The 25,870-nt window shown below is 45.5% G+C and overlaps 1 protein-coding gene across 7 annotated transcripts in view; it reads left to right on the forward strand.

Annotated features, from left to right (window-relative positions):
• Positions 1–25,870, forward strand: part of SNX13 (sorting nexin 13) — a 547,690-nt gene that overhangs the window by 118,236 nt on the left and 403,584 nt on the right. For all 7 annotated transcript variants that reach the window (XM_078663681.1, XM_078663683.1, XM_078663682.1 and 4 more), the window contains 2 exons: positions 12,425–12,514; positions 21,478–21,599. In XM_078663681.1, the coding sequence (XP_078519807.1) occupies positions 12,425–12,514; positions 21,478–21,599 (212 nt within the window). The remainder of the gene's footprint in view (positions 1–12,424; positions 12,515–21,477; positions 21,600–25,870) is intronic.

Consider the following 25,870-nt stretch of genomic DNA (forward strand, 5'->3'; position numbering starts at 1 on the left):
TTTTCTTTAGTCCCCCTGATTCTCTCTCATCTAGGAGAACTCCTCACAATTTATATACCAGAGTTGCCCTGTGGTCCAAAATAAGGCTTCCTGTTTCTGATCTTTAAAGTAGTGTTTCCTTATTCCTTGCAAATAGATATGTCTGGGCCCAGAGGTGGTAAATAACTAATGCTAAACCTACAAGGCAGTCTCCCTGTTCTCCTATTACATTAAGATCAACATAACTGGATTAGTGGAGTACATTCATATTTTGTGGTCCACTACAGCTCCCATAGCCTTTATCTTAGTCTCCCTTAGTAGCAAAGCCTACTGTCTTGTCTAAATCTTTTGGTAATTAAGCTGGTCTTTCCACCCAAACTTTAGCACATAGGGCTCATAGGAGTGTGTTACAGCATGCCCGCATGAAAAGCAGGCATGGTGGAGTTTGAGTGGTAGGGATATTCTTCCTAAAACGTTTGTGCTTCATCTCTTAGGTAGTCCAGCTTCAACACACCTACTAATATGGAGAGCTTCTCAACAAGCATATTGATCTGAGGCATTGAAAAACATGAAAGAAGGCAATCTGAATTAAAAAGATTTTGTGTTGAATAACTTGGCTGTGTAGGAACTTGCATTTGTAATATTTCACACCCTGCAGCTCAAACTTATTGTTTTGGGATCTGCTAAATTCGGTAAAGATTTCTTTACCCTCTTATGATTTATAGGCAAGTCACATGCAGTGCTCAATTGGCTTAAACAGTAATGTTTTTCCATTTTACACTGAATGTCTAAACAGATCCGCACCAAGGGTCTTGATGCAGTGAAGTCTTTCTGTTGACAGTGTACCTCAAACTCTGCATTTTTTTGAGGCACCAGCCTCAATGGAACAAGGTGTGTAGTACCAGAAACGGAACAGACTTATAGGTGGGAGCTAGAACGGCAAACTGCTTGAGCGATGTCCATTAAGTCTCCTACATTAAAGAGGTCAGCTCAAGCTTACTCCTTCTTTGCAAATGTCTGTTATGTGGACTTGGCTGCTGCAAACAACTGAATAGTTTGCCAGGTAATACTGAGTGCAGCTGTGCTACTGTTGAATTTGGTGTTTTAATTATCACCAAACAAACCTACGGACCAATTTGATTGGTAATTGAATTCAATGCAGTGTTATTTCATGAACTTTCAAATATCATTGCTAAATTACCTGAAACGTTTGTAGTCTAGTTCAAAACTTGTGTTTTTTTTTAATGGAGATGACCGCCACTGTGGAACCTGGAAGGGGGGGGGGCAAAACAGGAAGAAACACAAAACAGCCTGGAGTTATTTGTCGAACTGTCTCTTCACCAAGTCCAAAGCATTCTTCTCCCCAGAATGCCCACTCACAGCCGCATTAGGACAGTAACTTAACCTTTTCCAAAGAAAACCGTCTGGAATATTGTGCAGTATTCGGTTCTATTACGCCCTTACGTACAGAAATTCTCTTCGATATTCTTCTTGTACCAAAATTATTGAAGTGTATGGAACGGACGCCTTTTAAATTCTGCCTTTGTGGCATTCGAAATTCCCACACACACATTTACACAAGGTGTGTAATTCCTGCCTCTCACCTGATCATCAAGAGCAAAACAGTGAGGCCTTTAAATCCTTCAGGTCAAAGAAGACTCTTTGGGACTGGAAAGCAAGAAGAATGCAAAGGTCTCGATGCAGCATCGATGATACTCTGGCCATTTTCGCTTTGGAGGAACCGGAACTAGAAATGGAGGCATATCTGTCGGCTGCAGATGAGGGTACTTTCTCTCAAGAACAAAGCTCGGAACTCCGAGGCAGAAACCATTACACCTGGGCAACAAACCGTGAGAAAATGGCCCCAAAACTGAACACTTGAGGTACAAACGGCTGCTATTGGGCCTCCACTGCCTTCGGGTCATGGTTGGCATCGAACGACTTGTCAAGGAAGCTAAAAAAAAAACCAGGTAAAGACTATTGATCCAAAACACTCCACCTCCAAATCGAAAAAGTCTTCAGAGCTGAAAGCATCCACATCAGACAAATCCAAATCTTCGGTACCGAACCTTCGGATCCGAATAAGCGTTCAGACTCTAGCTCTAAATCTAAAGCCTCAGATCCCAAACGCTTGTCTCTGAGGCATACAGGAGAAAAATCAGAGTCTAGAAAGTGTGTTGTTGAACATTCTTCAGAGGATGTTCAACCAGCCTTTGAAAAATTGCAACAGCAACTGGAAAATAGACAAAACATCTAGTAATTCATCCAGATACAGGAAGAATACTTAATATACATCCATGCAATTCCTGCAAAGAAAAGAAAACAGGAGCCTAAAGCCACCAGTGCACTTAGGGTTACTCCTACTCCAATACCACATACACCCATGCCTCAACATTCTCCAGACCATGAGGACATGTATTCAGAAGGGTCAGTACATTCTTTTACTGTGGCGCTCAATGGAGGTACCTGGTGGGCTACTTTCACCCCAGGGACCCTCCGGATTCAAGGGAACTTAATCCCCAGCTTAAAACGCGCTACGGGGTGCCTTTGCACAGTAGTGAAGGTAGGGGGTGGGGCCTGAGGTGACGTGTGCAAACATGCCCTGTGGCGCATTTTAAGTTGGGGAATTAATTGCTCTTCAATCCTGAAGTCCCCTGGGGGCCAACTAGCCCTCCAGGTACCTCCAATAAGCGCCACAGAGCTGCGTTGCAGAGTGTTGTAAAAAGCGACGTGGCCTCTGAACACCTCTGCAACACAGCTCCCTGGCGCATATTGTAGGTACCTGGTGGGATGCCTGGCCTCCAGGGACCCTCAGGATTGAAGAGGAATTAAATCCCCAACATGCACACGTCACCTCAGGCCCCGCACCCTTCGTTCACCACTTTACAAACGCACCCCCTGGTGAGTTGTAAGTTGGGGAATTAATTCCCCTTCAATACTGGGGGTCCCAGGGGGCCAACTAGCCAACCAGGTACCTCCAGTATGCGCTAGGGAGCTGCGTTGCAGAGATGTGTTCAGAGGTCATGCCCCCTTTTTACACCTCTCTACAAACAAGCCCTTTGGCGCTTTTTAAGTTGGGGAAATAATTCCACTTCAATCCTGAGGACCCCTGGGGGCCAACTAGTCCACCAGGTGCTTCCAGTAAGCGCCTCTGTACTGCTTTGCAGAGAGGTGGTCCAGGCCGTGCCCCGCTCTGCAACGCAGCTCTGTGGCGCTAGGTACCTGGTGGGCTAGTTGGACCCAAGGGACACTCAGGATTCAAGGGGACTTTATCCCCCAAATTAAAACGGCACAGGGTGTGTTTCAGCTCAGCCCCCCCCCTCCCTTCACAAGTGTGCAAACGCGTCCTTGGCGCATTTTAAGAGGTAGTTTTAATTCCCCTGCCCTACTATGTACTAGGGTCTTACAGAGGTGGCCATGGTAATCACAGGGGTACCCCAATGCATAGTGTTCCCTAGTGTATGTAGGTGTTTTAACTGTATTCTAAGTGTCTCTTTTAGATTAGCACTGGCTCTAGGACTGGTTAGTCAACGTCAGTTACCACCAGTACTGATCAGAAAAAGATGAGGGTACAGGGTGATTTTGCAACTAGGCCTCTTTCTGCTCCTCTGTTTGTCCTTTCTGCACGTCTTCCTTCTTCCTGCACTTTTCTTTGTCATTGAGGACTTCTGTTGCTTCTTTCTGCATTTCTTTTTCTTCTTTCTGTGTGTTTTTTTCTTCTTCTTCCTGCACTTTTCTTTTTCATTGAGGACTTCTGTTGCTTCTTTCTGCATTTATTTTTCTTCTTTCTGTGTGTTTTTTTCTTCTTTCTTCACATGTCCTACCTCTGTAGGCATAGTTAGAAACTAGCACTTAAAAAACCATTGAAATTAACTGAAAAAACATAGGTTTCAGGCACGTTATAGTTACAAATTAACATTTAAAAAACCTTTGAAATTCACTGAAAAAAACCATAGGTTTCAGGCACGTTATAGTTAGAAATTAACATTTAAAAAAACCTTAAAAATTCACTGAAAAAACCATAGGTTTCAGGGGCGTTCTAGTTAGTTGGACATTTCACTCATACAAAACCATTGAAATTCCCCCGTTATAGTTAGTTCAGCTAACTATGACTTCGTGCCCGCAATGCACTGCTGATGACGTCACATATTTCATCACTCATGACATGGTCAGTGACATCACTCATTACATCACTGATGACATCTCAAATGACATCACTGATTACATCATCTTTGTGATAGAGTGGCAGACCTCCTCTCACCCTAATATAACCTTTGATATACACACACTCAAAAATAAAAACTAACATTTTCAAAACAATAGACATACCAATACCACTTACAACACACCTATTCAGTAATTCCAATATCTACATGCACATCCACTCATTCACCAACAGTCCTATACAGTCACTCATACATGTACTCACTCATCACATGTACTCATACACCTATACATCCTGTTACACACTGACACTCCTCCATAGTTACTCATTAGACTTAATGTTCACAAAGTTAATATACCGGTAATATTAATAAGACCACAGTAGCTAAACACTTCAAAGAACGTGACCGTAACGTTTGTCAGATGAAATTGCATGATCATTGGGTTAAAAAAGTTAACAATTTCTAATTTACTAGTCTTCATGATTACATGGAAATGATTCGATTTTTAGAAATTTGTCATTTATATGTTGCATTTGTGTATTTTTATCTCGTATAGAATTGATATACCGTTAGTAACCAAAATCTCTGTATCCTAGTATATCATTTGGTAACAGTTATCTATTTATCGAGGTTTCTTTGGGTGCCGCTCGTGCCAGGAGTTGGTTTCTTGCCGCTTTTCATCGCCTCAGGACTGGTTTGGGCGCAGTGACTACGTTGGGGGATTGCTCTACCTTGGACGGCCGCAGTGGAGGTGAGAGGCGGAGGCGAGCGGGACTGCGAGGTCCAGCAGTCCATCTGGTAGCGCCAGCTGGTTCCTCTTCCCGCCGCGCCTCGCGCCCCCTCCCAGTGCCACGCCCCCCTCTTCAGCTGTGTACATTTACTCCTTGCGGCCCCCGCTCTGCGGGTGCCGCTCGTGCCAGGAGTTGGTTTCTTGCCGCTTTTCATCGCCTCAGGACTGGTTTGGGCGCAGTGACTACGTTGGGGGATTGCTCTACCTTGGACGGCCGCAGTGGAGGTGAGAGGCGGAGGCGAGCGGGACTGCGAGGTCCAGCAGTCCATCTGGTAGCGCCAGCTGGTTCCTCTTCCCGCCGCGCCTCGCGCCCCCTCCCAGTGCCACGCCCCCCTCTTCAGCTGTGTACATTTACTCCTTGCGGCCCCCGCTCCGCGGGTGCCGCTCGTGCCAGGAGTTGGTTTCTTGCCGCTTTTCATCGCCTCAGGACTGGTTTGGGCGCAGTGACTACGTTGGGGGATTGCTCTACCTTGGACGGCCGCAGTGGAGGTGAGAGGCGGAGGCGAGCGGGACTGCGAGGTCCAGCAGTCCATCTGGTAGCGCCAGCTGGTTCCTCTTCCCGCCGCGCCTCGCGCCCCCTCCCAGTGCCACGCCCCCCTCTTCAGCTGTGTACATTTACTCCTTGCGGCCCCCGCTCTGCGGGTGCCGCTCGTGCCAGGAGTTGGTTTCTTGCCGCTTTTCATCGCCTCAGGACTGGTTTGGGCGCAGTGACTAAGTTGGGGGATTGCTCTACCTTGGACGGCCGCAGTGGAGGTGAGAGGCGGAGGCGAGCGGGACTGCGAGGTCCAGCAGTCCATCTGGTAGCGCCAGCTGGTTCCTCTTCCCGCCGCGCCTCGCGCCCCCTCCCAGTGCCACGCCTCCTTTGTTTCATCAAAGAGAACCTCCCCTCACGCGCAGCGGGACGCGCGCGGGGCGGTCACCGGGGCGAAGACCGGGCAAAGAGCGGGCCGTTTTAGGCCGTTAGAGGCCGGGAGAGACCGGACCGGGCCATCCCTCTAACGACCCCGCTAATTTGTACCCCATTTACTTCATTACTTCATTATGGCATCCAGAGCTCTAAGGAGTAAGTCGGTACAACATGGCACAAGCACTTTGGAAAATTTTTTCCCCAAGGCGACCTCCCAAATCAGCAAGTGTCACCTATCTACGGACTCGCACCTTGAGACGGGTCCCGAAAGTGTGTTCTTGGACCTTGAGGAATCTGCCTCAAATGATGCTAGCACACCCATTACTACGGATGTTACCCATATGTCTCTGCTGGACAGTATCGACCAGACTATCGAGTCGGTACTCCGGCAGCTAAGAACTCCGGTTACGCAGAGGGATCGGGATTCCCCACGGCCAGCAGGGACTTCCGACCACTCTGTTGTCCTGGATAGTATGGGTTTAATCACGCTGGAGGCGGGTCAAGTGGCTTTGACAACAGTCCCTGTTGACAGTGGGGTGACCCAGCCCTTAAAAAGGAAAAGGCCAGTCGATTTAAAGAGGGCAAAAAGGGCAAAATTTGTTGCATCTGAATCAACACTCGAAGATAGTACAGACATTTCGGCCTCCCCTGAGCTTATTTCACCTGGTTCTGGGTCGGATCTTGGGGCCTCGCCAGCTCCCGTGTCATCACCAGTGGTGGCGGGCCCATTTATCTTTGGTGGGCTATCATCTAATAGTTCAGATGCAGTAATAAATTCCCTCACAGCCACTATCAAGAACCTGCTAACCCCTATTTTAGCTAGACTAGAGGCTATAGAGAACTTACTCCAGTCCCGGGGAAACATTCCTATTGGGAGTAGTCCTGACGTAGCTTCAAATGTCCCTGTAGTCACCGGGAAACCATCTGGGGACAGTCTACCTCCCTCTACATCACTACAGGCTTCGGGCAGGGCATTGCCTAGAGCAAAAGGTGTGTCTACTCCCCAGACGCGCACTTTGCTACCTTCAGTGCCTGGGCCCCCTGTTCCGGCACCCAGGAGATCTAAGCCACCCCCTGTGCCGCAGACAAGGGCGACAGTGGGTCCTACAAACGCCCGAAGTGATGGTTGTCTCCCTCCTCTAGATAGACGCAGGGAGGTCAATCTGCCCCCAGAGGCTGTCCCATACACGGCAATCATGGTGGGAGTTCCCGAGCTAGCTGGCGGTGCTAGGGAGTCTCATGACTCCCTACGTAATAAGGTCATAAGCTGGCTCAGCATCAATAGGCCGTTGCCCCCAAATTTGAAGGGTGAGGTTCTGATGGTAAGGAGGATCCCGTGGATTGGCCCTACCAAAAAGAACAGGTCAGGGGACTGTATCGTTTTAAGTTTTAGGAGCCCGCATGTTGCTAATTACATCTGCAACTGGCTTGTAAGGCCAGATAAGTCCACAATAGATCTTGTACCCCTTTCTTACTTCTATCCTAGTGGTAGCAATACGGTGGGAGGGAGTGAGAAGGGATGGACCAGGGTGGGCTTTGCCGTAGATGGTTCCCGTTACAGACCAAGGCCCTCCTTGCCAACTGCTCAGGCAAACTTCGCCCATCACAACAGGTTTTCCTGTCTGGACCAGGTTGATTGACCACAAACTAGGCCAATCTTGTCTGGACATGAAAATGGGGTGGATGAGGCGCTAAGCCATGTGGGTTTGGGTGTGATCCCCATGTCGGAACTAACCCGGCCTCAGGATGCTAATGAGCGAGGGGCTGATATGATCGATAATTTGTGCCAACTGAGTCCCCCACCTAACACTGGGCTAGGCCACATTCATCAAGCAGGGGCAGCAGAGCTGGATGGCCGCGCCGTCACTATTGCCGGCGGAACCGGCGCCTCTGACGTCGGTTCACTTAAGGCTATCCTGCAACCTCATGCTGGAGTTAAGGGCAGCCTGCCACTTGACCAAGGATTGAGAATCCTCTCCTGGAACGTGGCAGGAATAGCGAACAAGGAGGGCTCTCCTGAATGGGACTCCCTGGTGGGTGGATGTGACATTGTTCTCCTTCAGGAGACCTGGGCGAGGGTCGCTCAGAGCAGGAGAGGGTTTGAGGTATTTGAAATCCCTGCCACATGGGCTGGGAGGGGGAGGCCATCTGGTGGTTTGGCAATCTGGATTGCGAGTCACACTGGGTGTCAGGCGGAGCGGGTACATACCTGTTCGCAGGACATCCAGTGTGTGCGGCTCACTTGGCCTGGTAAAACTCCGTGGGTCATTGTCAATGTCTACTCGCGCCCGGTTGCCTCGTCAAGTGAATCACCTACTTTAAATGATCTAGCTCCTTCCTGGGTCAACTTCCGGGTGAATACAAGGTGGTACTTGGAGGGGACTTCAATTGCCACTTTGAACCCCTGGAAGGTTTACTCGATGGTGCCCTTACGGCCGAGGACGACCATTGGGGGGTTCCACCCTCCTCTTCCCCTCACCCTAAAGCCTGGTCCCCTCTAGCCTTACAGCTCATGTCCCTTACTTTGAATGGCGCGCTGAGGGCGTGTAACGGTCGTACTCCTTCCGACACCCCCTCGACGTGTACATTCAATAGGAGGGGCCACGAGTCGAGGCTAGATTACATTATGGTGGATATTTCACTCTGGCCCAAAGTGCGGGACTTTGGGGTTATCAAGAGGACAGACAGCGACCACAACGCTCTCTGTTTAAATATTCTGTGCCCTTCGCCCTTGACGGACTCATCCCCAGCTGGCCAAGGGGCTGATACGGGGGATTTGCTCCTGACTACAAATAGGCGCCGAGTTAAGTGGGGGAAGCTTGTAAACTCGGAGGAGTCAATTAAGAAACTATACGAGCTGGCGCTCCCTAGCCTCATGGAGGTTGAGACCCTCCTGAATGAACCAAGAACCGCTGAGTATCCTGAGAAACTAGGAAACATTCACCAGGCTTTAGTGAGGGATTTGGCCGAGGTATTTTATCCGGAGGTCCCAATTCGAAAGAAAAGGACTCCTGTTCCCACTTGGTATACCCCAGACTGCAGGTCAGCAAAATCTGACCTTATTGCAGCCATAAAAGAGGGGTCAGATAAGGCCAAAGTGCGTGACCTGAGGAACCTCCATAAATCAGTGCTGGTGGCTGCAAGGGCCGAGTGGGATTGGAAGCACTGGCAGGACCTCTACGATGCCCTCAAATCCAGGGATCCTCGGCAGTTTTGGGCACTTGTAAATAATGGGTCAGGGAATCTTAGTAAAGCGATTGAGCCTAACATAGCCCCTGCGGTATGGGAGTCCCATTTTGGGGCTCTCTACCTAGATACCAGTTCCTGCCCGGCCGTGGAGATGCAACTGGGTACTGAGGAGTCCGGAATGGAATTATCCCTGGGGGAAGTGGAGCTTGCCATAGAACGTCTAGCAGTGGGGAAGGCGCCAGGCCTGGACAGGCTACCCGGGGATCTATTCAGGCAGCACCCGGATATCTGGGGTCCATACCTTCTTGTTCTATTTAATGCCATTCTTGGAGGTATGGCGATCCCTGGGTCGTGGTTGGGGGCAGAGATTGTGCCCATCCACAAGAAGGGCTCTACTCTGCTCCCTTCCAACTACAGGCCTATAAGCCTCATAGATGTGCCCCAAAAGATCTTTGCGCGCCTCATTTTGGACCATCTCCTAGACTGGGTCGAGGCCAATGACATCTTGAGCCCTTTACAGGCTGGCTTCAGAAAGAACACGTCGACCATGGATCAAATCTTCCGCCTACTTCTTCTGTACTGGAAGACGGTTACGTTAGAGGGAGGCCGACTGTACATGGTCTTCGTGGATCTGAGGTCAGCCTTTGACCTCGTCCCGAGGGGGAAGTTATGGGAGGTTCTGCAGAAGCTAGGAGTCCCCCCCCCACCTTCTTAGAATCATCATTAGACTGCACGAGAACAACTTTGCGGTAGTAAGGTGTGGGAGGGATGGCAAGCCCTCGGGCAAATTCCCGGTCCGCCGAGGTGTCAGACAGGGCTGTGTTTTGGCTCCGACACTGTTCTGTCTGTACATCAACAGCGTCATTCAGCACCTTGACGCTGTCGGGGACAATGATGCCCCGGTTTTGGCAGGAAGGAGGGTCCCGGCAATTATGTTTGCCGATGATACCCTCCTTCTTTCCAAATCCCCCATGGGGATTCAGAGGATCGTGGATGGTTTTGGTCACTTCTGTAGACAACACGGGTTGGAGGTGAACACGGAAAAAACTAAGTTCATGATCTTCAACCCCCCGACCAAGACCAGACCCAACCCAAAACTCGAGGGAACTAGTCTGGAAAGGGTTTCTACCTTTACATACCTGGGGGTCTCACTGCAAGAAAATCTGACTTGGGATTCCCAGGTGGCGAGATCTAGGCTGAAACTCTCCCAGCTTTCGGGCGCACTCCTGAGGGTATCCAATAAGTCCACCTTCAAGCCTGTCAGCCCGGCCTTAGAAATGTACAGGACTCAGGCGAAGGCGGCTGCCTTGTATGGCAGTGAGCTGTGGGGCCATAAAGCTGGGAAGGTCATGGCAGGGGTGGAAAATTGCTTCCTTAGACGTCTTCTTGCTCTACCGCAGGGTACACCACTCCTCCCCCTAAGACTTGACCTGGGTCTCCCGTCAATCGCAGAGGACTTGCGGTCGAAACCGGTGAAGTACTGGCATCGGCTATGGTCCACTGAGGAGTTGCACCACTATAGGCAGGACCTCATACATGTCTTGAGGCTGGATGTAAATGGTAAGATCCCTTGGCTGGCACTTATCAAATCGGAATGTTCCGGCTTGAACTTGCCAGACCTATGGGATGACCCAGCTCAGGGATGTAGAAGGATTCCGCGCAAAACCCTGGCACAGCTTTACAAGAACAAAACCCTTGCTGATATGGACAGTGCATATGATAGTGGCACCCTGACAGGATGTTTTATTGTTTCCAAAAATTCTTATGTTTTTGAACCTTTTATGGATTTTATCTACCCTCTTTTGGCGAGGAAACTGTTCCTGCAATGGAGGTTTGGTACGCTCCCTACTAAAGTTTTTACCCATAAGTGGTCGCTAGGGGGCGACAAGCTCTGCCCATGCTGTAAAGTTAAGGAAGAAGATGACTTGCACATAATGTTTTGTTGCCATGCTTACGGGAGTCCGAGGAGGCGCTGGTTAGCCCCTCTTTGTCGGAATCTGGGCTTCAGTAACTACTTACAAGCCTACAGGGTGCTGAAAACTAATACCCTGGGCCACATTGTGTTTGCGGTTTCCAAATTCCTAATGGCAGCATGGATAATAAGAAAGAAAATGTCTGTTTAATCTATTTTACCACGCTTCTCTAAACACTGCAGGTCCAGTTGGTTTTTATTGTATATATTGTCTTTTATCTGTATGTATTTTTATTGCTTCTTTTATGGCCCATGAGGCCGAAATAAAGAATTTTTGGATTGGATTGGTTTCTTTGATGAGGATTTTTCAGGATTTGTATTAAAAGTTTGTAGTTGCTGTCCATTGAGTTATGCTTGCCCCCAAGATAGTATTGCTGTAATTCCTCCGTAGAACTCCAACAATCGCAAGGATATTGCATTTCTACTTTTTACCTACAAGATGGTTTCCATCGGGTTTATCTGTTTTGCTGCATCATCTAGGCCTGTACGCATCATAGCAGATAACTAAGGCTGTTTTTACTAGTCGATTTTCTGACTTGAAAGTCTATCATGCCTTCAATGGAGAAGTCTCTCCAAATAGCATGCAAGCCTAGCAGCTTCGCTGAACTATTTTTCCTAATCTAAGTAGGACCGTCGTTTTGTTTTTTGTCCAATGTGCATTGCCGCTTCACCTTTGTGGAATGTTCAGTCTTTCCCTATATTACTCAATGCTGTTATTAGGTTATGTAGTTACCCACTGAATTACAGCTGTGTGTGTAGCTGTTTAATTGAAAATTAACATGCAGGCACAGCTATTGTTAGGATTAGGTCTGAACTGTGGTGTTTTGCGATAATTTTGTGTACCATGTGGGGATCATAACCAAATTGATTAGAAATGTATTTGTTTGTTTTGTGTTTACTAAGTCACCAATGTATTGCCCAAGTGAAAATTGAATGTCATGATTGCATACATTTTTTAAAACATATTTTTCATGTGTTTAATATTTATAAACTCCTTTTTCTTCAGTTCATAGGTATGTTTCGACTGCATTCCGAATCAGTTTTCTGATGAAGGGATGTCTAAGTTCCAAAAAAGCTTTGGGGCTATTAAGAATAGTATTACATTTTGATTGGATGCTACGTCTATACTTAATTATGATGTCTTCCCGACCGCCAAAGACATGCCCACCATTGAAATGTGGTGGGCTTGAAACTTAAACCGCCACCGACAGACTGTCGATGGCAGTTTCACCACCATCGTAATCAGGCCCTAAATTATTGATGGTCTTAATTATGTCAACCTTAAGAGCATGACTTTAGTACTAAAATATACATGCATGCAAGATCTCAGAGTATGTTGTTATTTATTGTGTTTGTTTACCTGTGTTTTGTAGCCTGTCTTAAATGTATGTCTTCTCTGAGCTAATAATTTGTCACTTTAGTGTTTAGAAGAAATGAAACGAGAAGGTAGACCTATAAAGATCGACAGAAGGCTGACTGGTGCCAATGTGATTGATGAACCCTTACAACAAGTGAGTAAAAATTGTATTTATGAAGAAACCGCTTTTATTATGCATCTGTTTATTACAAATGCTCTACATATTTTTTAAAGACCACAGTAAGGCTTGGATGCTGACTTTCGACAAATGGATTACTTCCGACTTCTCTAGATACTTGCTTAGATGTCTGTCCATGGCAGTACGTACAGGGACTTTGTACATTTGTAAAAATGGCCTAGAAGGGCGTGCATTGAAGTGCACAGGGATTTGGATTTTTTTTAATCAATCACTTGATTTTTGCTCTGTCTTTTATAATATGTGTTTTGTGCCCATAAAAAGCATTGATATTTCTTGACGGGATTGTGTATTTTTATGACAAAGGATATATTGATGTAGGCCAGCTAGGTAACCACAATGACAAAGCAGTATTGTAAGCATCTTGATATAGTTTATATTAATATATTTTCTTTTACTTTCATACATTTTATAGTTCAACGGTTTTGGGGTTTTTCGGGGTTAAAGGTCTGTTTGAGATTTTTGAAAGACACATTTTTATAATATTATCAAATATTCTTGAAGAGAAGTCTTTGTGAAAGTGATTCCAGTGGGGTCTGTGACATTTCTGTGCCAGATCTTCTGCTTTGAGGTTTTACTCCTAGGCAGTTTCAGTTAGAAATGTATTGCTGGCTTTTTCTTCTCAGTTAGTCTCCAAGCTTGGCTACTGTGTCATTTACTGTGGACTTGAAAATTCCGTTGGAATAGATTCTGACATACAGTGGTTGCGTGTCGGTGATGGAACATGATTTCCTTTTTATAATCTGTTTATTGTATTGACCATATTGTTTGAACTGATTGTTATCTTGTGTTAGTTCTAACTATGCAGGAAGTTTTATTTGCTGTTTTTTCTGCTGCCTCCTGCACTTGTTATGTCTTTGTTGCCCACATTGTGTTTTGGCGCCTACCAGCATATTGCCAAACGTGAAACAAGATAAATACTTTCAACATACTAAATTGTAAATATTTGTTCTGTTTATAGTTTGTTTAAATTACCAATAAAAGTATTTTTTAGTTCCATGGGATCCCCAAAAACAGTACAGAAAAGAGTGCTAGGCACACAAATATCACTTACAATTCTGATGGATACTTCTAAATGCAGATTCCTCACTTTTAGAATATACCCTGGCACCAGATTGGATTCTGAGAATTCTCCACCAATTCTCCTGCATTACGGTAAGGGGCGCAATGCAGCCCCCATGACTTGGGCATGGAAGTGACAGTACAGAACTGCACAGAAGTACCGCCCCTGTGCTCCAATGTCTGTTATGTGTTTTTTTTCTTCCCTTTGAGGTAGATCCAGTGTTCTGATTCTAACTTAGTTGGTTTTGTCAATGACTCGAAAACAGTGTGGTAGTGAACAATGTCACCACTGAAAAAAGACCGGATTTAAGCCATGCTGCGATTGCTGGAATCCGATGTTGCTCACAGACCTGCACGTGGTGTCACTGGTGCGTGGGACCCAGGCCTGACAAAATCATGTGAAAAGTGTGCCCTCATGTTCCCCATAGTAATTCAGGACTGAGAGTAAAAATTGTGTCACAAGCACAAGATAAGGTAGCAGCCGAAGCATATCGTGTTTGAAGTTTCAGATTTGGTCATGATCCTGGTTTCAATGCCGATCCTGCAAGGAATTAATTTCTATGTCAGTCTTCCAGTAAGTCCACATTAAAGTCTGGACCCAAGTGCAAGAACGCAACACGGAACTCAACCTCATCCCGACACCTTAAGTCTTAAGCACGGAGGCATGAGGGGGACTTGACAAAGATTGCACTCACCAATGTCTTCCTAGTCTGAATCAGTCCTGCAATCATTCCTGGCATGCCGTTAATTCCCTGGACTACTTGTCGACCTGCATCAAATGGCAGCATTCAAAAGGCGATACTGCAGACCATTGGTCCCCACACCACTGCTGGTGTCTGCAGTATGCTCTGCCGACATACGCCAGCAGGTCCACCCTGACATAGTCTTCCCTGTGAGCCTGCAACCAGGGGTGAAACTGAGGCCTCCACAGACTCTGCGGTGTGGTGGGGCCCCTAAGGTAAAAAAAAATTCGGGGGGCCCTCGGCCCTCAAGCCACACCATTGTGTACCAGCAGAATGCATGCAATGGCATGGAATATGAAACTGTTAAATGCTCTGGAAAGCCACTCTGCTTTCCTGATAAGAAACAAACTGAATTACAAATCTGTTAAGTCAATATTGCTGGTAGACAGAGGTCCAGTGAAAGTGCATGGCATGGGTGTAACACAAGACCCTGCAGCCCAGGGGACCCTCCGGTTCTTTAGAGGGGCTCTTAACCCTTCTGGGGGCTGCCATTGAGCCCAAGACCAATGAATATCTGTCCAGTCTGGGAAACTATGCCTCACTAATCAAATTTTGCAAGGGGGGGGCATCATTTCGCATTACGCCACTACCCACAACCTATCCCAAGCCGACTTCGGCCTTGACTTATACTCCGACATTGAGGTCCATGCTTTCTATACTGACTCCGATCAATGATCGATCCCGAACACCTATTGGACCCAGACCCTACATCAGCTTGACTCCAGCCCCTGTTATGTTAGGAAATTTAAAAAATTGCAAATTGATGGTTATGCAATCAGTTTCAAATCCATTACCTTTGCCCCAATACTGGTACCAACAGAGGATTCAAGCAGGTTTTGGTTCTTATTCCAATACAGTGCAGGAGGCATCAAATGTCCCCCAAGATACTGGTGATGAAGAGGAATGTGACCGGTTGCTCTCACGTTGTTATACTGAGGATTTATCATACGGTGACTTGCAAAATGCCAGTGGGATCCAACTTTTGAGACTCCCCTCTTGGGCCACCAGTAAAAAAAAACATTTTGCAGTACTGGATTGAATTGCATCTCAAGTAGCAGAATGGCAGTGCCCATTCTAGAGACAAAAACAAATGTATTGTTTGAGAGTCTCCAACAACAGCGGAGCTACATCTGAGTAATTTGTGCTATTTAATGAAGCCCTAACTTGATGCCCTTTCTCATGCCCACCAGTCAGTGGAAGTTGGAATGGAAAAGTCCACTGCATTGTAAAGACGTGAACCCCCTGCCCTAAGTGCCCAACTGTATCGTTGTCTGGATCCCTAACGCAGGTTTTTTCTGTCATAGGCAAACAAGGATCATGCATGTGCGCCACGGCATAGGCCTTACTCATGGATTGCCATCTTGTTGGAACGGGAGGGGTGCCCAAAGTACTACCCTCATAGTAGTGGAATGATACTGCCTCCACCAGGAGTTAAACAGCACCAGCTCAGTGGTGGAAGATACCGTGTGATGAATAGTAGTAGTGATTGGGTCCATTTTATCCTGCGTCAATGTCATGAGGTCTATAGGTTCACTCACCTTTTTTAAAAGTTCTGCTGCTATGTGTTTAACTCACCCCTGGCCTACATAAGGTTGAGGTAGAAGTGCTTGTGTAGTGAAAACATAGTGAATGCATGTGAGCACGCATGCCATACACTACACCGAGGGTGCACTGTGGAACTGTGGGCACATGGTAAATGTGTTTGTGCTGGCAGAGGGTTTTTAAAGTGACACACTTTATTGCAGTACAAAGAGACTAGTATTGAGCCGTGTGCGAAGACTGAGAGTGTGTGCTGCATGTGGAAATGCTGGTGGTAGCATGATACATGGGTACAACAATACTAGACAGTGGAACGTGCTTTGAATATATGCAGATGCCGAAATGCCTGCATTGGTACATTGCAAGGAGGACCTTGGTTTCCAATTTGGGAAGCCCAGGCCTGCCTGGTGAAAACAGGAGTAGAGGAATCGCCCTCAGACAGAATTGTATGTTGCTCCATTCCTGTAAGCTGTCCTGTAAGCTTAGTAAGACATGCATGGGTGAGGAGAGTCCGGCTCTCCCTGTACATTTCAAAGGGCTCTTTGATTTAGTGACAGATCAAAAGGAAAGGCACATCTCGGAAAGAGGGAGATGAGGCTTATAAGGGAATCCTAAGGGGTAGGGTAGGATTAACCTTTGATGCATGGATCTCTGTGGCTGTCAACCAGTTGTGAACTATAGTCACTCCCATGAATCTTGTTGTGATAGACAGACATCTTTTATATGGAAGGTGGAAGGGGAGCGATGTCCATGTCAAAGAAGCAGGACCCCAGCATAAAACTTCAAATGTTCAGACCCTAAATCACATTTAGTGTATGGAAAAGAACTAAAATTAGGGGAGTCTCAGACCTCATACTTTGTCATCTGCTGAGCAGCCAGCCGGGTTGCATGAGGAGACTCTCTGCAAAATGTGACCAAGACTAGGGGCCTAGCCTGTGAGTCTCTCTGCTGGGCGAGGGTACACCACCCAGGAAAACCAAGATCAACTTCACTGGAGTCTGGAGCACCAGTACCTGCCAGGTCGCCAAGACCGGTGTGCCAGCGAGTGAGAAGAGCTTGTTGGAGGGAACACCAATTCCCAACTAGAGTTTGGACTATTTCCCAAACCCATTTGGTACTACTAAAGACTGTAAAACTGTCAGGTATGCCTTGAACCCAGAGCCCAATACTACAGGACTCGCCTATCCTGTGTTACCATAAAAGGAGTGTTTTCTGGCCTTTATCGGACCGTCTGGCCAATCTTCTCTCCCCCTGGCTCATGACCTCCATTTCACTCTAGGCATCCTGGAGTACCTCACAGTGTCACTAGCCCAAACTACAGGATGTTTGGGACGCAGCCACATATTTTGTCCGAGTGCGTCAGGACACTATTATATGTGGCAGAACCATTGGGGCCAGTTGAGAGAAATGGCTGATTCCCCGCTTGAATGAATTTAGTATAGTCATGCTGCAACACGAACTATGGGGGCTGCTGACACCACTTAACAATTTCCCCTCAGTTCAGAAAATTCGGGGGCTATTGTAGAGGGCTAGCCTGCAGACAACAACAGCCTTCCCAAACTGCAGTGTGGCAAGCAATTCAGTCCTTTCAACTTCAGCCAATATCTCAAGGCATCCTGGTATGTCAGAATTTCACTAAATAAAAAAAAATTGGTTTAAAAAAGTCTGTCTCTCTTCAGTGACTCCTGGCAGCTGCAGTGGAGATAATTTATTGTGTGTTGGTGGTACGTGCACATTTTGCAGTGATATGATTCGTGAACATATGTGTCCAAATGTCTTCTAAATTAGGTCTCTCATCCACTGCATGTGCTCTCGCTTGCGAGAAGTATTTTATATAACAAGGGGCTTGCAGCTCTTTCTTAAATTAGTTTTAGCCACACTGCAAAGCGTCCGTGCTACTGTACAGCATGGCTATAAAATATTGCAGAAGCAAATAGCTCTCATAGGCGAGACCCATTGGCTTTGCCAATGCGCGTTTTTAATTGGGAATAGTTACATTTGCATGATACTGATCAGAATTGCCCTCTGCATTGAATTCTTTAGATAATTTTGACATCTAAGTTTATGGTATGAGTCATGGCCAGCGTTGCAAGAAAGTGCACAAGGGCATGCTAGAGATTAAAGTTAGTTGGATTTTTAACATGGATTTCCGAGCTGATTTTGATCCTGTGTTCATTTAGTCTGGGCTTATTCCTAATCGGTAATTGTTTTGCACAGCTGATTGGCCCCTATGTTTTAGTGGTGTTATTGTCTAAAATTACTATCCATAAGTAATGCTTTAAAATTTCAACTTGTGCTTGTTTAATGCTTTTAATGCTATTTTATTAATGCTTAATTTTGAGCTAATTCCTAGTTGTGTTGATCAAATTCAAAACATATCTGTGTGCATTTAGTGGAACTGGGAGGAGGAAGACTTTATTAAACATTATACATTGCAGCTTGTCTAATAGTAGACCTGTTAAGGCTGTCAAGACTTTTTGCTCATATTAAAGTATCCGTAAGAACGTGGCTGTTATAACTTTAAGGATGGCCTCAGCCGACAGGCCCACAAGTTTTGCATTGATCCTACAAATGTCCAGAGTGAGGCTTTTGTCAGATATGCATGTACCGATGTAAGTCTATAAAAAAAAGTGTAGTCAACTTGCTTGAGAAAGCACTTTTTTCAGCTTTGGCCTTGTATTTTTGGAAGTTCAGTATTTTAGTTTTTGATTTATTTGATGTTCGTTTATTCTGTTTGTTGTAACTAAGCAGTTCTTCCAAGGCATGCTGTAACCCTAGATTGGCCTTGTACAGCATAAGTTTGGCATATTGCAGGCTTGGAATCTTTTGAATTCGGATTCTTGGTGGAAAAGAGACTTCTCTAGCTAATGCAGGTGCAAAGTCTGCGGTATAGCGTGAGAATAACAAAGGGGTTTGCATGCATCCCTGTTTAAGTCCAGTGTTTTTTTTTTAATTCAAATAGGTTTTTATTGGATGTTTCAGTATAAAATAAAATACAAATAGTACAGACTCAAAAACATACATTATTACAGAAGTACAGTACAATAAAGCGAAAAGGGGTAAAAAGCAATGTACAATAGGTTACACAATAATACATACTTCCTTAGGCGGTGTATCTGGACAATTTCAGGTAAATTATAGCACCAAAGATATGGAGATGGGACTCAGGATTTCAGGGTGAACCGAAGTATCAGGTTAGCTCCACACTGTTGGATTGTGATGGCGTCAAGTGCATCGGGGGGGGGGGGGGAAGAGAGAATATCTAAGGTGGTTTATGGGTGGTAAAATAACTGTCAAGGGTAGACCACATCCTTCTCATAGGGGGGCGCCATGGTGATTGTTGGAGAGCTATGTTATCCGCTCCCCTGAGGCTAATTATCCAGTTGAGCCAGCAAGCAAAGGTAGCCTTGCTAGAGTCCTTCCAATTACTGAGGACAATTTTAACAGCTGCAGTGAGCATGAGATCAAGTAGCGCCCTGTCGTCGGCGTGGAGTGAGGGCTCTAAGGTGAAACCATAGGCCAGGTATGGAAGTTCTCTGGACGGGGAGATGGGGAAAATTTTACTGATGAAGTCGAATATCTTGTCCCAGAAGGGGGTAACACAGTCGCTATGTAGAATAATGTGTGCGAGGTCGCCCTCCGCCCGTTTACAATTCCAGCAGAAGACGTCTTGGCTGATGTTATGGGCATAAAGACGCGCAGGAGTCCAGAAGGTTTTGTGGAGGAACCAATATTTGGTCTGGGATAAAGTCAGGCTAATTTTGTGTCGCATGCAAGATTCCCAGGTATTGGCCCAGTCCGCTTCCGAAATCGGTCTAGATGACATTTCAGACCAAAACTGAGTGAGTGGTGCGGTGAGATTGGTATGTTGGGGGCGGATACGTTTGTAAAGATGGGACACTTGATGTCCTAGTCTGTTTAATCTACTCAGGTCAGGTAAGATGGGAGGGAGGGTGGTGTTAGGGAGAGTTTCGCCTTAGAGAGTGCGGCTTTTATGTTTAGGAAGGTGTAGAACTCTAGAGGCGCAAGGCCATAGGTAGTCCAGTGCTTAAGTCCAGTGTTTGTTACAATAGGTTCTGTGAAATGGTTACCAGGACCTGTTCTAGTGCCAACACAAGTGTCCGTGTAAAGTGACTTTATTCCATTCAGCAGTGACTGTGGAATGCCTCCGTCAGTCGATTTGTCCCAAAGTATGTTCTTGGCAAATACGGCTGTGAAATGTACAAAGCACTCGGAGAGGGGGGTCCTCAGTCAGTCTTGCCATTGTCCAGTGCCACCCGTGCAGGACCTTAAAATCGCTAAACTCTAGTCTAGCTTCATGAAGCAATTTATCAGGTGTCGGTAGCAGTTCGCCCCAGTCCTTCATCTTATAAGTCTGACCAAGCCTTTCAGTCCATTTCTGGAGGTCTTGAGCCAGGGGGAAAGAAGATTGGTCGGATGGTCCGATAGTGCAGTACAGTGGTGAAACGCGTTGTAGAGGTCTGTGTAGAATGCTGACAAGCCACTATGTCCGCTGACCCTTCTGTGGGACTCCCCGCCAGGGAGGATGCCCTCCAATACATGTATGATTTGTTCCTTCAGTGCACTTATGGTTCCTGCCAATCTCAAGCCTTCCCACACCGTCAGTCTGGGTAGGACCTGCAGTGGCTGGTGCATGTGCATTAAAACCTACCTGAAGGGAAGGAATTCACCCAGGACTCCCTTGTCATTGAAAGAAAAAAAGGAAGGAGGTAAGGAGGCAGCACAAAATGTTCAGGAACGCAGCCTTGAAATGTGGTGGAAAGGACAGTGGGTGATACTGTTTTGTGGTAGATGATCTATGATATGGAGAGTTTACCTGATAGCTTGTAAGTCTCTTTTCGCTAAACACGTAAGCAAGTTAGAAACACAAATATGCATTTTGGCTCCTGTTTTTTGTTGAGTACTCTGCTTTGCCAGTCTAATTTCTCTGTGACCTCAATTCCCTCAGAGGTGTAGATTCTTTTGGTACAGTTTCAAAGCAGCCTTCGTCCCTTTAGGTTTCTTTACTTTAAATGCAGAGGGCCTGTTCAGATAGTACAATCCTTTTTTAATTTTTTTTTTAAAGTTTGTTTATTTGCATTTACAAACGAAACAACGTACATAGATAGCCTGTTCAGATAGTAGAGTAATAGAAATGAAGAAATGCCAATTGGCTGTGAAGAAACTGTACCTACATTCACCTCCTGGCGTTCCTCTTTAACTGTTGATTGAAAAACAGAGCTGTTGCATTTATCACTGCATTCCATTACAAGAATGTAATATTTCTGAACTCGTCCCGACATAAAGCACTCCTTTGACCTGTGCAAACAGGACATTATACTACATTCCAGGTGAGCATAATGTGTTACTGTGGACAGAAATGATGTTGAATATTGGACATGGCACAATACCTATTTGCAACTGTATGTATCTACACTACTTTGGTACGGGACAAAATGTGCAGTAGTATAGTCTCAGAATGTATATAAACTGAATATAAATATGTATTACTTTCTGATTGGCTATGGTTCATTGTTCAATATTCTACAAGGCTTATTACTGTTTTTGTATTTATAGGTAATCCAGTTTTCCCTGAGAGATTATGTTCAGTATTGGTATTACACATTAAGTGAGGATGAATCCTTTCTCCTTGAAATCAGGCAAACTCTTCAAAATGCACTAATTCGGTTTTCTACAAGGTAAGTTAGTAACTTTGAGAAATCTAGATTATGTCACTAGATTTAGGTATTTATTTAAGGGCCCAGGCTACGAATTGTACTATGAGAAATACTGATGTTACCTGACTTAGTTTGCGTTAATGGCCTTTATTTTATAACACAAATGAGAAATAGTGTATTTATGGCAAATATTGCAGTCACTGACCTCCTTGAGAGCGCAGTGGAAATAAACATTGTCTGTGTTAATGGCACTTTCGTGATTGATTCATATCCTTTATAATTCTTTCACAGAAACATGCGTCAAGTGGTGTAAATGTTAATTTTCCTGGACATTATTCAAAAGATTCAAAAAGCCAGGACTCGCTAGAATGAATGTAAATGCGGCATAAGAGATCCAAAACTGAAAAAAACTTTTTTTAATATAGATTTAGAATGACTAAAGACGGATAAAGATAGCGTAGTTATTCTTCATCTGAAACATAGGGTTGAACTGAAGAGCGGTTTTCAAAAGGAAACAGGCCATAGATTCAGAAAAGACCATTTGGAGCATTAATTAGTCTAGTTTGTTGGGTACAGACGAAAGCACTCCCACCTCTATGGGTGTGTTGCAGGGCGTGGTAAAGAGTAGCAAGTTGATCACTGAATTTTATGCAATTGAATACTTTGTTATCCACCATAAGATTAGAGGAGCTGAGCCAGGAACATTAAATTCTGGAGCGAACTGACATGCAGCAAAACTTCACCCGCTAGTGTACCTGCTTGATCATTATCAAAGTTAGGGCTAACTAGTCTATGGGTCACCTCCACAACCCATCAGAGCTTCAAATAGGTTGTAACAAAAGTAACACAAACAATATCCTTAATTGAAGACAAGGAAACCCTGGCTAAAAGGGCACATGGCTGGCCCGTGCTCAATGATTATAAAGTTCTTAAACCACAAACTTATTTAGGCACCATTTTTAAAATGAAGACAAAAGAAAAATTCTTAAGGCTACGTTTTGGCATTTTACCGATCCTCCCGCACCTACCCCCCTTGGAAAAGGACATCAGGAGAGCATACTTGCCGCCTGTGTTGAATGGGACGTGACGATCTTGTGCATGTCATCTGGACTCAAGTTTAATGGACATTAGATGCACTCTACTTTGTCCAACATTTAACCAGAGCGGCATTCGGACTTGCTGGCAGGCATTGAAACTTTGCTTGAATCCAACCGCAATTCAACTAACCTGCCGACTTACAAAGTTCTTTGATATAGTGGGAAAAAAAAGATGGGTGGATTTTATGTGATTTAAATGTAATGTTTATTTTTCTAATTGTGAGTTTTAATTAACTGAACAATAAATTACTACTACTACCAGAGGGCAAACAAATCAAATACTGGTAACGCTCCTCTTCAAAAAAGACACCTTGACGGAGGAGTGACTGAAAATTACATGCCCTATTAACCTCAATCCTGCTCTTCAAAAAAAACTCACTAAGCTTATTGTAGCTAAGCCGCAATCTCACTACCTGGAAGAAACCACCACTCTGGATCCCTGACCTTTGGCTTCCGTCTGTTCAGTCTGCTTTGGAAGTTTTCCTGGGAGGCAGAAGAACAATCAAGTCTAAGTATTCGTTGGGGGAATCATCAGCATAGTTTTTTTCTCTAAAACCTTTATTTCTGAATTTGCGTTTTTACAGCAAAATGAAAATGTAATGCAAAGAAAGAAAATATAACAGCTAAAGAGAATGCACTGCATACCATAACTATACCCAGCATCTACAAAGACCCCAAAGTTCAGTAATCAAATAAAAATGAGCCATGTTACAATAATAAATACCAGGTCAGCAGACGTACATATACAAAACCTCATAAAGACACACCTGGAATCCAAATCCCCACTTAAAAAAGACATGTCCAGTTAAAAAACTATATACACGCCTACTTCTTCTAAGCTGGAGTCCTGCTTAGATCCATCAGAACTTGCCCCATGAGTATGAAAGCGCTCCCACACCAAGACCCATGTCCCAATGTCATCCAACACTTTGCCATAAGTTCTAGTGTGCCAAATGTGCTGCTCCTTGACTACCACCCATTCCTAGACATCCCTGACCCACATGTGTGACTGAGGGGCACGGATGCCCATCCAGCTAATAGCCACTTCACGCTTCTCTAGGAGGATTGCTAATTGCGCAAATCTGTACGACATTTCATTGCCCACAGGTTGTGGCATCGCTCCCAGCATACACCTCCCGGGCAACAAGCCAGTTGGGAGTCTAGTGGCAGCATCTATTTGTTGAACTACTTCACCTACCAACCCCCCAGTATGCCCCATCGTCCCCACAGGCCCATCAGCATTGTTATATAGCTCGTAATTCATTTTCCCTAACTCGTTGGGAATAAAGGTTGAATAGGTGGGGAGACAGGGAGGAACCCTGGGGGAATCACACACTCGTCCTGTACTGCTGAGTAATGGCTCAATTTAAATATAAGGTGGCATTGAGTGGTATATGTTGACTGCCTATAATATGCACTAGGGTGCAAGCAGTATAAGAAAAACATATATCACTTGATAACTTCATTTCTATATGAGGACAGTTTACATGCAGTGTAATGTCATTTATTTTCCTTGTTGCCCCCCCATAATTTTTTTTTTTTAATAAAAACTGTCTTGGCTTTTAAAAATCTCAGAAAGGCAATTTTAATACAAGAAATTACCAGAGAGAGATGTATCTCCCCCGCCTCGTAAAATAGCAATTGGGGTCCATGGCAGTCACATTATATATTCTGTAAGGAGATCCTCTTCCTTAGCTCTATCCTGAGATTCTCACGCCAATATGAATACATTTAATCTCACCCGCTTCGCTCCCCCTCCCTATCTCTGTGTCAAAATCTCTTGTGTTTCTGCCAAATTGTATTGTTTATATATATCCTAGAGATCGCAGGGTGTCCCTATTGCCCACTTACTAACAACCATCCATCAATTAGTACAACCGGGGTATTCCTGTCTCCTATGCATTCGTATTCTCACTCATCTGGGGCCTGTGGGTCCCGTAAACCCACCAGCATAGATGCCCATGCTTTGAGATAGTCTTCAAGATTTTCATCCTTTCGGACCACTTCCGCAGTTGGCCACTAACAGATATTTCAGCCGTGCCTCAGCTAGTGGGGGTGTGGGGTGCAATTACGTTATCGCGATGCGTCTTTTTGCTAGTACCAGCCCCAAAAGGACAAATCTTTTGCTTAACTTCTTATTTTGGGAGCAGGAAGCTTCCCCATCAGGACTGTGTGAACTTCTCTGGGTACCGCCCACCCTGTAGCTCTCTTCAAACGTGCATGTATAGTTTCCCAGTAGGGTTTCGGGGTTGGACAGGTCCATACTATATGCAAACGTTCAGCCTCTGTCGCGCCACACCGGGGGCATGCTCCCGAACGTTCTGGACAGATTATGGATATATCTGATGGATATGATCGTACTGTTACTGTTTACTTTGCCTTTTCTTCTCAATTAATGGGTCCGGCCAGGCTCGTTCCGAAGTGCTATGAATCACGCCGTTATATTTCTCAAGTCTTGAACCTATTTGTATCGATTGCTCTTGTAACTCATTTTGTACACTACCTACTGCAACTGTGAAATGCTCTGAGGCCCCCCTGGGTCATGTTCGCCCTATACAAAACTTTATAGATAAATAAATACAAAGTGTCCGCGGGGTAAGTAAAGTCTGATGTACAAAATTGTATTGAACGAGCTTAAACCGTGCGTTGGATCATACGCCCCTGACAACCTCATGGACTCTCCGCCACTCTCGCTCCGTTAGAGGTTTCTCAATTAAATCATCCCACTTGATTTGCGCAGGAAGATCCCCACCCTCCTGAATGTCATCTCAGAGGGCCCGGTATAGATGAGACACTAATCGTTGTCCCTGGGCCATATAGAGCATTACTTTCAGTACAGTCCGTACAGTGGTGCAGGTGGGTCCTCCGAGAAGGACGGCTAGATCTTCCTTACTACCTTTGAGATAGTCTCGCATTGCAAGAACTGCCCTGCTCCCAAAGCATAGGAGGCCTCTGCCTCCCCTGCGTTATAAAGCACCCATTTTCTTAGAGGTCTCCCATCCTCTGGCACCTACCCTCCTTTCATCTCAGAACTGACATGGATTCCACTATGCACAGGAAGGGCTTCACCACTCACAAAGGCATGTCGAAGGCATAGGGTGTGCGCACCACAACTCACCAGACCGCGGACTCCCATACAGCGGCCACTTGCTGTATAATCTAAGGAAAGGAAGTGGGAACTTCAGAGCCAAGCAT

Source organism: Lissotriton helveticus, chromosome 10, assembly GCF_964261635.1.
Source record: "Lissotriton helveticus chromosome 10, aLisHel1.1, whole genome shotgun sequence".
NCBI lineage: Eukaryota > Metazoa > Chordata > Amphibia > Caudata > Salamandridae > Lissotriton > Lissotriton helveticus.